Raw genomic sequence first — 15,941 nt, forward strand, 5'->3', positions numbered from 1 at the left:
GTGTAGCATTTGCATATAACCTATGCATATCCTCCCATGTGCTTTAAATCATCTCTAGGTTACCTATAATATCAGTATAATGTAAGTGCTATGTGAACAGTTGTTATGTTGTTTAATTTAGGGCAGCAATTTTCACCTGGTGTGCCAGGAGAATTTTTAAAACATGCCATACCTGACTATTTAGTCAGGGGCACTGACCTCTTTTCCCTTAGGTTGTCAAATAAAAAAAAATGACAGCAGCCAAGACAATAGTCATCCATCATGAATGAATCAAAATTATACCTTTTTTTTTTTTTATCAGATCTGCAAAAAATGTATTTTTTGGCATGCAGCAGAATTTTAGTAATTAATTTATGTGTGCCATGAGATGAAAAAGGTTGAAAATCACTCGTTTAGGGAATAAGTCCAAGAAAAAAAGTCTATCTGTGTTAAGTCAGCAACAATGGAACTTTTTTCAAATATTTTCTATCTGCAGTTGGCTGAATCTGCAGATGGGTAGGGCTGACTGCAGTGAAAATCACTGAAATGTATACTTCAAATAGAGGAACTGTATGACATTTGAGTCACATCTCAGTAAAGCTGTCCCCTCAAAACTTGAAATGCACAGCCTGGCCAGTGTGACTCGGTTGGGTGTCATCCCCTGCACCAGGAGGTTGCTGGCTGGATTCCCAGTCAAGGGCACATGCCCAGGTTGAGGGCTCCATTCCCCAGAGGGGGCATGCAGGAGGCAGCCGATCCATGTTGTACTCTCACATTGATTTTCTCCCTCTCTAAAAATCAATAAACTATTTTTTGTGCCTGGCCAGGTGTGGTTCAGCGGTTGAGCGTCGACCCAGGATCCAGGAGATCGGGGTTCAATTTCTGGTCAGGCCACATGCCCGGGTTGCGGGCTCGATCCCCAGCAGGGGGCGTGCGGGAGACAGCTGATCAGTGACTCATCATTGATGTTTCTCTCTTCCTCTCCTTTCCTCTCTCTGAAATCAATAAAGATATTTTTTAAAAAGAAATAAACTATTTTTTTAAAAAACCCAAATACACAAGCTGAACTTTTAGATTCTCAGTTACTATGAAGTAAGCAACAGTGTGTTCCAGAAGTGGGTTTCTCCCCTTCAATCAACCATAAGCCAGGCCTAAGTGCCAGTCTAAAGAGATTTCAAGGGGTGATCTTCCTACCCATCCCCACCAGTCACAACCCATCTCCAAATAGCAAGCGTCTGAGTGGCTCCTGTGTGCAGGCACTGTCCCAGGTGCTGGAGATGGCTTTCCTGCCAATAATGTGCACTTGCAGCCAATCTCAATGCATCGGTTCAACCACAGCAGCGACATACAGCGTGGTGACTAGTTAATAAGAGTGTCTTGTATATTTGAAAGTTGCTGGGAAAGTGGGTGTTAAAAGTTCTCATCACAAGAAAAGAATTTTAACTTTTTGTGTGATGATAGATGTTAACTAGACTTATTGTGGTGATCATTTTGCAATATATACAAATAGCAAATTATGTTATACACCTGAAGTTAATATAATGTTAAATGTCAATTATAAGTGAAAAAATAAATGAAAATTACAACATTGAGGTGGGGCTGCAAAATGCAGAAAGGGACATACAGAAAGGAAGAAAAAGACGTATGTAAATTAGATTGGGAGCCATACAGCACAACACAGAAGTAGCCAAGCTCTTTTTAGGCAGAGGTGCATTAAGGAGAACCATATGGGACTGTTTACATTACCAGCCACAATGACTACTTCTTAAAACTCACATTCCAGTACACTTGGCATATGGTAAATGTGCTGCTAATTATTTCATTGCCAGGCATTCCCCTTCCAGCTGCAGGAGGGCAGTTAAAGGGGAATTTCCCATCACCCCCAACACCTACTGGAAAGGGGGCAGGAGCCTCGCTGTACTTCAAAATAACACCAACCCAGGTCCTCCAGGAGCCAATCTCCTTATGAAATAAGAGGGTTTATAAAAAATGTAATTTATGAGACACAATCCTAATGTGTCTTTAATTTGGAACCCAAACACTAATACAGTGTTATACCCTCTTCGTCCTGCCAAACCCATTTCCCCCACAAGACTCAATCGGCACAGAGAGGGTGGCACCTCCACGCAGTTAGTTGTCAAGTGGCTGAAACTCTCGTCCTCACATTCTTATGTAGCCCACGTGAGAGGCTAACCAAGATTTATAAAATAAGGCACAGAAAGGGGAGATTATGAAAAAGCCTGGCTTTCATTTGGGGGGCAGGTAACACTTAGTTTGTGATCATGAGATGCTAAACACTGGGCCACCTGCCCTCCCCCAGAAGAATCACTTGAGCAACATAAGGCATCCTCGGACTCCATGGGCTCAAGGAACGTCTTTTCAGAGACGGGGGGGAGGAAACTCGGCTAGAGCTGTGGAAAAGGGGAAGACCACCAAGGCAGGGGACACAGAAGAGCCCTCCTCTCTGGGGACCACACTCAACCCAACAGGAAGAAGTTCAAGGAGTGACACAAAAGCAGGCCCAGTAGCATCATAAAAGGGACATGGCAGATGGCAAGAGGGGATTTGTAGGGTTTGAGGTTAGAGGACAGGAGACTTAAGGCACCTGAACCAGAAAAAATGACCAGCCCTTAGCTTTAGTTCCAAACTGCCATCCGCAGTCCACCAAGAGGAGTGAAAGGGGTCCCAGCTGCCACCTGCCACCTTCCCCTTGCCCTCATGTCACAGGGCTTCAGGAAACATTCTTCCAGGCTGGGTTGAGGTCGGAAAGCAATGGTTTCCTTCAGCTCAACCCAGGAGAACACGCTTTCTTTCCCAAAGCAGTAACTGTGGGGTTGGCACTTAACTGGTAGCAGGAATATCCAGCTCTCTTCCCACTAACTTTAGGTGGGCAGAATCCTTTACAGGGCAGACCTATTTCCATTTGAGTTTCCATAAACAATTCTAGGGTTTCCGCCCAAGTTTCTATGCCAGGCTGTGAATCAAAAATAAAACAGCATTTCCAGAGATGAAGGAGTTTGGATTTTGTGATGTCAGAAATCACCTTTATATCAGAGCTGTTCCCGAGGTGGCCCCGGCACTTTCCCCTCTTCTGACTTTTACCAGCAAATACATTCAGGTGTGCCTCCTTCAGAATGGACCTCCAAGGAGATTACACAGCATCTAGAAGGTGCTGGAAAACGAAGCGTGACCACAGAATAGCACAGAAATCAAAGACAAAGGACACAAGTCAAAACACCCAGACGCAGAGAAAGGGGTGTGCGATGATGGGTTCCAGATGAGACAAAGGCCATGCGGGGCCTGGGAATCTGTACTGGTAAATTTTTCCAGATGGCTCTGAAGCAAGACTTAGTGTAAAGACAGCGGGGGCGGGGGGGCAAACTTGTTCTGTAAAGGGCCGCAGAGAATAGGTTTCAGGCTTTGCAGGCCAACTCAGGTCTCGGTGACAAATGTGTGTGTTTATGTACGTTATGCCACCCTTTAAAAATGCAAAACTTGCCAGGCCGGGTGTGGCTCAGCGGTTGAGCATCGACCTAGGATCCAGGAGATCGGGGTTGGATTCCTGGTCAGGGCACAGGCCCGGGTTGCGGGCTCCATCCCCAGCAGGGGCTTGCAGGAGGCAGCCGATCAATGATTGATGTTTCTGTCTCTCTCTCCCTCTCCTTTCCTCTCTCTGAAATCAATAAAGATATATTTTTAAAAATAAAAATAAATAAAACGCAAAACTTATTCTCGCCTGGAGGGCTACACAAAAATAGGCTCAAGAACAGGAATTGGCCCAAGGGCCTTAGTTTGTTGACTCCTGGTCTAAGGTGTTTTCAACTCTAAATTCCTAACTGACAGGCAAACTCAACCTGAATTTCCAGAAGTGATGTTCTTAAAATTTGAGACTAAAATAATCTCAGGAATATTTCCTACATTCAAGTTAGCAACTTATTAAATGTAGGGGGGAACCCAGCTGATAACCTACATAATTAGGACCCGTGCTTTTTTTTTTAAGAATACATGGAAGTGATATTAGCAGCTAACAGAATCCCACACTACAGAGTGAGAATATTTAAAGTCTCTATACTCCCACTTCAAGAACCTAGAAAAAGGAAAGTAAACCCAACACAGAGGAAGGAAGGAATAAGGATAACAGCAGAAATCAATGAAATTGAAAAATAATAATAATAATAAAAAACCCAACAATGAAGCAAAAGGTATTTCTTTGAAGGAAAAAAAAAATCAATAAAATCGACAAACCTGAGCAAAACGGACAAAGAAAACAGAGAGAAGACACAATCACCAGTATTAGGGATAAACAAGAGATATCACTACAAACACCAAAAGCATAATAAGGGAAACAACTCTACACAAACAAACCTGACAAGCTGAGAAGGAAATGGGCCAATTCCTCAATTCCCCAATATGAAAGAGATAATCTGAACAGCCTTCTAACTACTAAAGAAATTGAATGTATAATTTTTAAAACTAAAAAAAAAAAAAAATCCTGAGGCCAGATGGTCTCACGGGAGAATTCTACTAAACATTTAAAGAAGAATTAACACCAATTCTACATAATCTCTTCCAGAAAATCAGAAGGGAAAACTCTTCCCAATTCACTGTAATGAATCTATTATCCTAACGTAAAACCACAAACAGCCCGAAAAGAAACCTACAAACCAGACCAATACCCATCATGAATATAAACACAAAAAACCCGTAACAAATCCCCAGCAAGTCCTTGAAATCCTCAGCAAGTAAAAACTCCACAATGTAATACTACCCAAAGCAATTTATAAATTTAATGCAATTCCTATGAAAATACCAACAGCATATTTCACAGACCTAGAAAAAATATTTCGAAAATTTATATGGAACCAAAAAAGACCCCGAATAGCTGCAGCCATCTTGAGAAAAAAGAACAGAGTGGGAGGCATCACATTACCAGACTTCAAACTATATTACAAAGCCACTGTAATCAAAACGGCCTGGTATTGGTACAATAACAGGCTTATAGATCAATGGAACAGAACAGAGACCCCAGAAATAGACCCACACCACTATGGTCAGTTAATATTTGGCAAAGGAGGCAAGAGTATACAATGGAGTAAAGACAGTCTCTTCAATAAGTGGTGCTGGGAAAATTGGACAGATACATGCATAAGAATGAAACTAGACCACCAACTTTCACCATACACAAAAATAAACTCAAAATGGATAAAAGACTTAAATGTAAGTCACGAAACCATAAAAATCCTGGAAGAAAACATAGGCAGTAAAGTCACAGACATCCCACGTAGTGGACTTTTCACTGATACATCTCCTAGGGCAAGAGAAACAAAGGAAAAAATAAACATATGGGACTACATCAAACTAAAAAGCTTCTGCACGGCGAAAGAAAACAGCCTCAAAATACGAAGGAACCCTACGGTCTGGGAAAACGTATTTGCCAAGGATGAATCTGATAAGGGGCTAACTTCCAAAGTGTACAAAGAGCCCATAGTACTCAGCAAGAGGAAGACAAACAGCCCAATTAAGAAATGGGCAAAGGACTTAAATAGACAGTTCTCCAAAGAGGACATACGGATGGCCAAGAGACACAGGAGAAAATGCTCGACGTCGCTAATCATCAGAGATGCAAATTAAAACCACAATGAGGTATCACTTCACACCTGTCAGAATGGCTCCATCAACAAATCAACAAACGACATGTGCTGGCGAGGGTGTGGAGAAAGGGGACCCTGGTGCACTGCTGGTGGGAATGCAGACTGGGGCAGCCCCTATGGAAAACAGTATGGAGGGTCCTCAAATAATTAAAAATGGAGCTGCCTTTTGACCCAGTGATTCCACTCCTAGGAATGTATCCTAAGAATCCTGAAACATTCATCAGAAAGGATATATGTACCCCGATGTTCATAGCAGCACAGTTTACAATAGCTAAGATCTGGAAACAGCCCAAGTGCCCATCCGTAGATGAGTGGGTAAAAAGCTGTGGGACATTCGCACCATGGAATACTACGCAGCTGTAAAGAAGAAGAAGCTCGTACCCTTTGGGACAGTACGGATGGACCTGGAGAATATTATGCTGAGTGAAATAAGCCAGGCAGCGAAAGACAAATATCACATGATCTCGCTTATACGTGGAATCTAAAGAACTTAATAAACTGATGAACAGAATAGATTCAATGACATGGAAGCATAGATGAGACTGACGAATGTCAGAGGGATGGAGGAGGGCGGGTGGGTGGAGGGGGAGAGAGTAACCAAAGAATTTATGTGCATATATACACAACCCAAGGACATGGACAATGGTGGGGAGAGGGACTGGGGAGGGGGAAGGAACGGGGTGGAACGGGTCATTGGGGAGAAAAAGGGACATCTGTAATATTTTAAACAATAAAACTTAAAAAATAAATAAATAAATAAAATAAAAAACAAACAAAAACAAAAAAACTCCACAATATAAAAAAAGTTCTCTCTGGCCAGTGTGGCTCAGTGGTTAGAGCGCTGGCCTGCCCACCGAAGGGTCATGGGTTTGATTCCTAGTCAAGAGCACATACCTGGTTTGCAGGTCCGATCCCTGGCCCCGGTTGACGTGCTGTGCGGGAGGCAACCAATCGATGTGTTTCTCGCACACAGATGTCTCTGTCTCTCTATCCCTCCCTCCCTTCCACTCTCTCTAAAAATCAATGGAAAAAATGTCCTCGAGTGAGGATTAACAAAAATAACAATAATTATTATTACTATTATATACCACGACCCAGCAGGATTTATTCCAGGTATACAAGGGTGGTACAGTATTTTTTTAAAAATCAGTGTAATGCACCATATTAATAGGCTACAGAAGAAAAATCACATGGTATTAATTGATGCAAGAAAAGTATTTGACATTCAAAATAAAAACTCACAGAAAAATAGAAATAGAGGAGAACTTCCACAACTTGATAAAGAGCATCAACAAAAAACCTACAGCTGGCACTGGTCCCATATATCAAAACATCAACAGTGGGCAGCTAGTGGTGACAGGATTCCAGATCTGGGTGCCCTCTTTCTTTATATTTCCCTACACCCTCTACATAATCTAAAATGAGCAAAGAGCTTTTAAAGAGAAAATTATGTAAAAAGACAAATGCATAAACCATTACTTGAACAGCTTCTGCAGTTTCTTTAAGTTGCCAGACCTTTATTCAAAAAAAAAGAAAAACCACACAGGAAATCCACTAACAATTTAACATTCACAAAATGCTTTCTTAAAAAAAAAAATTCCTATCATATTCTTGCACTTCATACCAAAGGGAATCAGTCGATGGTAAGCTCTTTTCTCTGTCTCCAACCTAGACTAACTCCACTTAGGAACATCAAACACTCGGACAAACACGCCTACAACCCTCTTCCTCAAAACCCCAAAACAAATGGGGCCACATAAACCAGCTGCAGCATTATGTAGTTCAAAAATTCAGTATTAAACTATTTCTAAAACCAACGCCATTACTGTTTCCCAAAGCATGATCCAAGGCACTGGTCCTGAAAACTACTCTAAGGAAAAGAGTTCCATGCTGAACCAAGTTTGAGATACAGCCTACAGGGTGTCCCTCCAAATGTGTACACACTTTAACAGCTGATAACTCACTTAACTTTCACTCCTTTTCAGGTTTAACTGATTTGAAATAATGGGCGAAGCCAAACTAAGCTTTAAAGAAAATTTATCCTAAAGAGCCACTAGACTTTTTTTTATGGGGATACATAAAAGATAAAGTTTACAGTACAAACTGACGAACTGAGGGCACACAAATACTGAAATGATTCCTTCATTTGCGATTCCATTGCTTTGCATTATCAGCAGGGCCTGGACCAGACAGTTATCAGTTTGGAAACAGGCATTGACAAAAATTATTCATTTCTGTAGATTCTTTTAAATTTTGAAAATGAACTATATGTTAATAAACACTGACTTTACAATAACTCAAAGTGTGTATGCACTTTTGGGGGACACCCTGTATATTCACTTATAGAAATTCAGAAGTCCCCTTAGCCTATCAGTGTGGCTTGACCACTATGATCTGCAGTCCTTTGGAAGAAACAACTTGGTGAAATATAACAATATTCTAAAAACTCGTCAAGATTCTCACTGCAAAAATTCCTATTCTAGGAAAACAGAACCACGCAACACAAATCCATGGAATTAATATTTTAAAAAATCAAAGCACCTTTTAAAAATCCTGTTTTACTAACTCAAGGAGGTCTTTTATATATGTAGACCAACATTCAAATCACATGCCCACCCTTATCTTCTGCTTCTCCCTTTGCCAACAGAACTTTCCTTATATTTCAGTATCTTAAATTCACACCTCTTCATAACTGAGCATCTTTATCCACTGGCACAATTTCAAAGTACTCAGCCCTAAGTATTGCAATTAGTGTTAAGTATTCTATGTATCATTTGATACTCTTCCAAACATTTTATTGGACATCCCACCCAACAACACAGTGTGTGGGATTTGGGTATCATTAGCACCTTCAGGCAAAGAGAGAAATTAAGGTGCAAGTGAAACTACCCGGAGGGTCAAGTCAGCTCAGGAATCTAGAATATACTACCTGCTGCCGGCTCTTACCAGCTCCTATAGCGTTTGAGGCTTAGCATGTAAATACATTTGATCACAAGTATGCACCAGTTCAGTGGCTCCTTCCGGAACACAGATGACAGTATCGGTTTAATGAAATCCAGGCCCACCACAACCTGGGGCCCCAGAGTTGTTTTTTCTGGGGTGTGGAAAAGTGCCCAGTTGTAAGGGTTTAAAAGAGCATTTGTGCAATGGTTTACATATTTGGTTTGCAGATTCAATTGAGGAGGTTTCCCAACTTCTCAAAAGAACTGAGCCTGTAATTAAACTACCATGAAATGGTGGTTGCAGCCACAGGGCACACCAGCAGGCTTGGGTTACAACTGCAGTGAAATGGTGGATTAAAATGCCCGGAAGATCCATGACTCCAAAAACTAAACTGAGTAATAGCTTTACTGAACACGTTTTAAAACAGACGCCCAACCACAATCCAGTAACTTTCTAGCTAATCCTTACCTACCGAGGATTAGTATAACCGTGGTGGTCTCAATTCCAATCATAAAGCCTTACTCGGTATCAAGTGTGATGCCAGAAGCTCTAACTTTTCAAAGCTATGGGAACCCACAGCTACCAAGAAGGTAGCAAAGGCCTGCGAGTGCCCATTCACACATAGCCAACTTCATGATACAATTAAGGGGATGCAAAAAAGATTCCAAATTGATAACTTCTCCGTTGCAAAATAAAACTGCCCCCTGCCCCCCCAAAAAAACCCTACAAGACGAATTATCTACGGGTTGGTCACTGAATTGGAAAACCAGTCTCCTTCAAAAACATCACATGCAGGGCTTCAGATTAATTGAAAAAGTACTTCTCTTTTGTTAGCAGGGATCATTCCAAATGCCTGGATTATGGAGTCAATTCTTAAACAGCTGTTATCCCCGCCATGTAAAACAAGGGGGAATGAGCAAACATGGACTTTACCATACTCCAACTCTCCAGGGGCTGGGTGGAGGTGGGCAAAGGGTGGGGAATAAGGGGACACCTGCAATTATGTCAACATTAAAAATTTTCAGTACAAAAGGAACCTATTGCAAAGTTGGCGGAAAGGAGTTTTTAAAAAATTCGAAGCTAAAAAGCATGCCAAAGACATTTTCAAACACAAATAAGTTACCAGAGAATACCTAAAGGTGAAACAATGCCTCCCCCAAAGCTGTTCACTTCTGAGCCCAGGCTGCTTGGAAGCACAAGGAGTGTGAGACCTAAGTGTGTGTCCAGGCCTGAGGAGTCCAGGTAGAAATGGACCTTGTAAATGCTGCCAAGGAGTCCGACTTTTTCCAGAGGGCATTGAGGATACTAAGGAGGGTTTTAAAATAGGTAAAGAAAAAATGATCTGTTGAGTTCCTCATGATCAAGCCCTTCCCCAAAATGGAGACAAAAAGGGAGACTGTAGCCAAGAACTGCAGCCAGGAAAAAGGTGAGCAAAGGATTTGAGAGAGTGTAGTGGGACCTCATGACTTGCTGATTGGGGTGGTGGCCGGTGGGTGCTCCAAAGCCATCTGATACAAGGGGGTTTTCTTTAGGGTTGTTTTTTTTTTTTTAATTGATTTTAGAGACAGAAAAGGAGGGGGAGGGAGGAAAGGAGAGAGAGGGGGAGGGGGAGAGTGGGGAGGGGAGGGGGAGAGGAGAGAGGGGGAGGAGAGAGGGGGAGGGGAGAGAGGGGAGAGGGAGAGGAGGGAGGGGGAGAGAGAGAGAAACAGAAACTTCGATGTCAGAGAGAAGCACCAATCGGTTGCCTCCCAAACGTGCCCTGACCGGGAATGAACAACCCTCCACCTTTCGGTGCATAGGACAGCACTCCACCCAACCAAGCCACACTGGCCAGGGCAAGGTTTTTTCCGGGGGTTTTGTTTGTTTTTAATGAGGATCTTTTTATAGTAGTTATGATACTTAATCAGCATCAGAGTTACTGGAAGAAAAGGGGTTAAAAAATGCAAATTCCAGGATCTCTGTCCCCTCCCAGACTGTGATTCAGTCAATCTAGAGTGGGGCCCAAGCAGGCATTTTCCCACTTAGTCATCCCCCACAATGGTGGACAAGGGTTAATGGTAATGCTGAGAGGATAAGTGGAAAGCTTTTTCTACTCTTGAACAAAAAAAAACACACGCGATGCACTTAAAATTGGATTGTTGAGGGATTTAACTTATCGTTATAGCTATTTAAGACACCAGAAGATGATATGCTTCCACCAGAAAGCAGCTAAACAAATGCACAGGAGAGGGAGCCCGGTGGATGGGCTGAAGGTACAGGAAATCAGGGAGGGTCACCTGAAGCCACAGGCTAAGTTGGGTAGGAAGTGGCAGCCACCTGCTCCTAACCAACTCCAGTGCAAACCCTGCAGGAAGCCATTCTCCCTTCGTGCCTATCCATTTGTGCATAATGGAGACTCCAAAAAGAACCAGGGGAATTTTGCTGATGGTGTGTCATCCCATTTACTGCAACAGCCTAGTTAGACTTACACCAGGGTTTCTCTACTCCAGCACTATTATTTTGGGCTGCCAATGCTGTGCGGGGAGGGGGGTTCCTGAGCACTGTAGGATGTTTAACAGCATCCCTGGTCTACTAGATGCTAGTAGCATCTCCCCAGTTGTGACAACCAAAAATGTCTCTGGATACCACCAAATGTCCCTGGGGGTGGGTGAAGAGGGAGACAGGGCTGCTGAGAATCACTGCCTTAAACTGAGAGGCTTTGCAGTTGTTGAATTAGCGAAGGGTACCTTGGTTGCAGGCTCGATCCCAATCCCTGGCCCTGGTCAGGGCGCATGCAATAGGCAACTAATACATCTCTCACACCAATTTTCTCTTTCTCTCCCTCTCTCCCCTACACTCCCTCCCTTCCTCTCTCACTTCCACTCTCTGAGAAGCAATGGAAAAATATCCTCGGGTGAGGATTGAAAAAAAGAAAGAAAAGGCAGTCCAGTTCTCTCTCTAGCTCCTAAAGGTCTGAACCTCAGAGTCCATGGGCTTCCAAGCGGCCAGGGGATACAATTCAGGGGGTCTGTAAACTTGATGGGAAAAAATACACATCCTTATTTTTATGAATTGAAATTTAGCATTTTCTTCAATTATACTTGTAAAAACACACATTATCAACTATATCTGGCCATTGTCACCGATAAAATCACAGCTTTTCCTATCACATCATAGCTTTTATAGATTTTCTCTGTTCTACTTCAAAATTACGGAAGTTACTAGGCCGTGTTATTTGATATTTTACTAAAGCAGCACACATCACTATGCCACATATTTGGGGTTTTATAATTTGCAAATTGCATTTTAAAGAATTGGGTTATTTTTATACATTTAAAATTCTTATTTTAAGAGCTCCAAAGGCTTTCCTGATGAGGGTCAAAGGCACAAGTTGTTAAGAACCCCTAGCCTAAACCTTCTATTCTTAATTTATTATAAACAAGATTTTTATTATGAAACTAATTCATGAATTGGAGTGACAGTCACTTTCCTCCCCTGCTATATATAGATCAGTGGTCCAAAAGACAAAAAGCATTAGCCAGGATTCTCCACTCAGGACCCATCCTCAATTCTAAATGTAAATGTGGGCCTTGTTTTTCCCTAGTGGACTTGAACTAGCTTTCCACTTTTACCATAATATCAATCTGGCCCATTTAACCAGCACTTATCAAACATCTATGATGTTCCAGAACTGTTTCCAAGAGACAGACCCTGGAGTTCTGCCTTCAAAGATGCTCCAGGCCTAGAGGGACATGAACATCAAAAGGATCACTAGGCCCTCCAGGGCTAATTGGCCAGCTAGAGACTGTGCTCTGAAAGGGCAGGCAGAAGCCATGGGCACCTCACCCACCTCTGTATACCCCGCACACTCACTGTCTAGCACGCCCGACTACAAACAAAGCAGGTGTCCTCCACCGGTTCAGAGATGCTTAAACTATACAAACACGGGACATGTTTATTCTTGTTAGCCTCTCAGGTTGAGAAATCACAAAATGCTTTCTGCGCTCAAGAGTCCTCAGAGTCCAATACTTCACTTACAAGATGACCAAAAATGAGACTTTTTTTGAAGCAAACATTAAAATTTCCCGGGTTACCTCATCAGCCAGCACACTAAACAGACACCACCAGGCCCAACTTAAAATTGCCCTTAGTGCCCAGTGGCTGCTGTGCACTCCTGGCTTGCACTGGTAACCAAGCTATTTGGAATCACAGTAACATAACTAAATGTTTCAAGCTTAATTCCATTAAAATCACATCATAGAACTGCAGCATTAGGAAAAATTACTGACAAATGGGAAAAAGAACATAAATCCAGTCTCCACAGGCATTTGACTCATCCTTGAGTCACATCCAATACTCATGCCAAGAGTAGTGTTTTTTGACTCATTATTATCAATTAAAATAAATGTTTTTGGAGACCTCACAGGTGGTAGATCTCTAAGTGCCCCTGAATGAAAACCAAAAGAACTCAGAAGAGCCTAGTCTAGCCAGAGCCCCTTATTTTACTAGTGTGGCTACCTACTGACAAGCAAAGGTGACACGCCTCCCCCCCATAATAAATGAGGGGGGGAATACTATAAGAATCAGACTTCTCTTACTGCCAAAACACTCTTCTAGGGAATTCGATCTAACATAGATGCATGCATGCACACTCACACCCTTCCTTAGTATTCTTTCTTTCTAGAATGTTCTTCACTTTGCCATCAAAACTTTCTCACCTTTAAGATTAACGGGCTGGGAATTAAGAATAACTGGCTGGGAATACTCCACCTTTTTTACTTTCTCTTTGCACAACTAAATTATTTAGATGTCACTTCCATACCTCGCCAACTCTGAACCTGCCAGTTTCTCCTACTCCCTTCCAAACTGCCAGCCCATGGTTCTCTCCCCCTCTCTGGCCAGTGTCAGCCCAAAGTGGTCAAGTTCTCTCACTTTTTCTTCATAGTTATGTGAAGGTTTCCCCCCACTTTCACAACAGAACACAGAAGCGGCCATCATTTCCACAGGCAACACCTGAATTATGCTGAAAGCTGGTACAGATTCAGGCGGGGCCGCTTAAACCGAGTCAAGCGCCGGAATCTTCGGGCCTCGCCAGAGAGTACCCTCGTTAGGGCCCAGAAATTCATGCCAAGCGCAGGCAAGTGCTCTCAGGTGCTTACCACCAGGGTCAGGTCGGACTCACCTCTGAGCAGCCAGGTGACCTTGAACCACACTCTTCCTTCCTCAAGCCTCACTCACCCTCCTCGCCTCCTGGCTGAGTGCTAGAACCTTCTCTAACCACTACCAGCTTTAGCTGGCAGGGTAATTATTCAACAAAACCTTAGCTATCTAAGCTACACGCCCCAATCACCATTTTATCTATGGATTCTTCCCAGCTGTCTCCTTTCCCTCCATCCTCACCTAAGAAACGTGGGAACTAAAAAACGCTTTGTTTTCTCCAAGGCACTTCCCAGCCACCCAAATACGAGACTACTTAACAACCTTGTAGTGTTTTACCGCAACTCTCTTAATATTAAAAGCCTTATGAAGCCCGCGCTGTTCCCCCCCACACCCCACTTATTTTTATTTATTTGTGTGTTTTTTCCAAGGGGAACATGAGACTCAGGCTGAGAACCAAGGCCAAAGTCACATAAAGAGCCCATCACGAGGGGCAGGGCTCAAACCTAGACCTTGCTCCAGTCCTCAGTGATTTTATTAAGTCTCGTGCCTTCGGAGATCCTTTAAGTTTGGGGGAGAAAATGCAAAGTAAGTACTGAGAAGTTCAAAAAACGGGAAGAGAAAGTGAGAAAGTCAATGTCTTCAATGGTAACAAAAAGGACTGATCCATCCAATTCAAGGAAAACACTGAAAGAGCAGGATATGGACGAGATGCTCCCAGGGGGCGTTCGGGAAGCGCAGACGCAGGTCTACAGCTCTCAGAGGTTTAAAAGCCACGGAAAACAAGACCCGCAGTCCTACCCCTCCCCCCATGTTAGAAGCACCCAGAGAAAAGCCTACAAAGCACCACTCCCCCTCATAATTCCCGCACACAGCTCCGACTTCCCCAGCCCTGGGTTCTGGTCGCCTCCCAGTCGTCCGAGCCTCACGGATTCGGGGAGTTCGGGCTCCCGCGCCCAGACCTCAAGCCCCCCGCCCAATAAATAATGATCGTTTCCTTTTCCCGTCCCCGGTCCCTTTCCGGGGGATCCATCTCCTACGCAGTCGCCCAAGAATTCTGCAAGCGCGGAGCGGTCCTTCCCCAGCCCGAGCTCCCGCGAGGGGAGTCCCCATCCCCGGGGGGGAATTTACCCCCCGCGGAAAACAGGAAAAGGTCACGCGGGCGGCTCTGCGCCGTCCACCCCTCGCTCTGCCGCCGCCCCTGCACCCCCGCCCCACGGGTGTCCCGCTTGGGGGGCTGGGGGACCACCCGGCCCCGAAGGGCGGCTCGGCTAGGAGGGGGCGCCCGGCACGGCCCCTCCAGGCCCCGCGCAGCGACCAGGACGGAGCGCGGCGCGAGCCGCAGCGCGGCCTCCGCCGGCCGCCGGTGCACATGGTCCCGCAGCGCGCATTGTTCGGCCCGCGGCGTGCGCTCCGCCCGGCCCCAGCCCTCCGGGCGGCGGGGGCGACCGGGCAGGTGGCGGCCGCGCGCCCTCACCTCTGGCGCCGAGCTTGAAGTCGAGTGTGCTGTGCCGTGCTGCTGCCATAGTGCGGCGAGGCCCTGGGCCATGCCTGGGGGACGCGGCCGCGGGAAACTGGGGGACCGCGCGACGGGTCAGCCTGCGGCCGGCGGGGACTGCGCCGCGCCGGGGAGGCCGAGGGTAGGAGGTGGGCGGGGCCGCCGGGAGCCACCCGGGGCGCAGGGGCGGGGTCGGGCCCGCCTCCGGGAGGGAGGAAGCGCGGCCGCCCGCAGCCCCGAACTCGGAGCGCGGGGGGTGAGGCCTCGCCGCGGCAGCGGGGGAAACGTGGGCGCCGCGCTCCCCGGCGTGCGTCACCAATGGCCGCGCCCCGCGCCCAGGATCGGGCGGCGCTCCCGCCATCCGTTAGGTCACCTTAGGTTTAAACGGCGCAGCACGACTTCCGGGGGGCCCACCCCCTGTACTTCTCCCAGGCCAGCCCCCAGCCCAAGGCCCCTCTTATTTCCCGGCCAAGTCGAGAAAATAAAATGCCAGGATCCGCTCTGTAGCCTTAAAGTACTGCACTGCCGCCTTTTTCCTTAACTCTTCAAATACTCCAGTTAAAGCCACTAGACTGTGATCGCCATCCTTATTAGCAAGGGTCAGCTTGGCATTGCAGGACCCAATAGAGAGAATGCTTTGGGCATTTAAGTTACCTACGTTTTCATGCAAAATGGGAATGGGGGGGGGAAGCACGCGAGGGGGTAACGTTGACTTTCGAGCTGCGCCTCCATCA

The 15,941-nt window shown here is 45.2% G+C and overlaps 1 protein-coding gene across 1 annotated transcript in view; it reads right to left on the reverse strand.

Moving 5' to 3' along the window:
• Positions 1 to 15,256, reverse strand: part of SMS (spermine synthase) — a 45,962-nt gene extending 30,706 nt beyond the window's left edge. Inside the window, exon 1 of the mRNA XM_087813328.1 lies at positions 15,187 to 15,256. Coding sequence (XP_087669454.1) covers positions 15,187 to 15,235 — 49 coding nt within the window. The 5' untranslated portion in view covers positions 15,236 to 15,256. The remainder of the gene's footprint in view (positions 1 to 15,186) is intronic.
• Between the last annotated feature and the right edge of the window lie 685 nt (positions 15,257 to 15,941).

The sequence above is a fragment of the Miniopterus natalensis genome, chromosome X (assembly GCF_054644295.1).
Source record: "Miniopterus natalensis isolate mMinNat1 chromosome X, mMinNat1.hap1, whole genome shotgun sequence".
NCBI lineage: Eukaryota > Metazoa > Chordata > Mammalia > Chiroptera > Miniopteridae > Miniopterus > Miniopterus natalensis.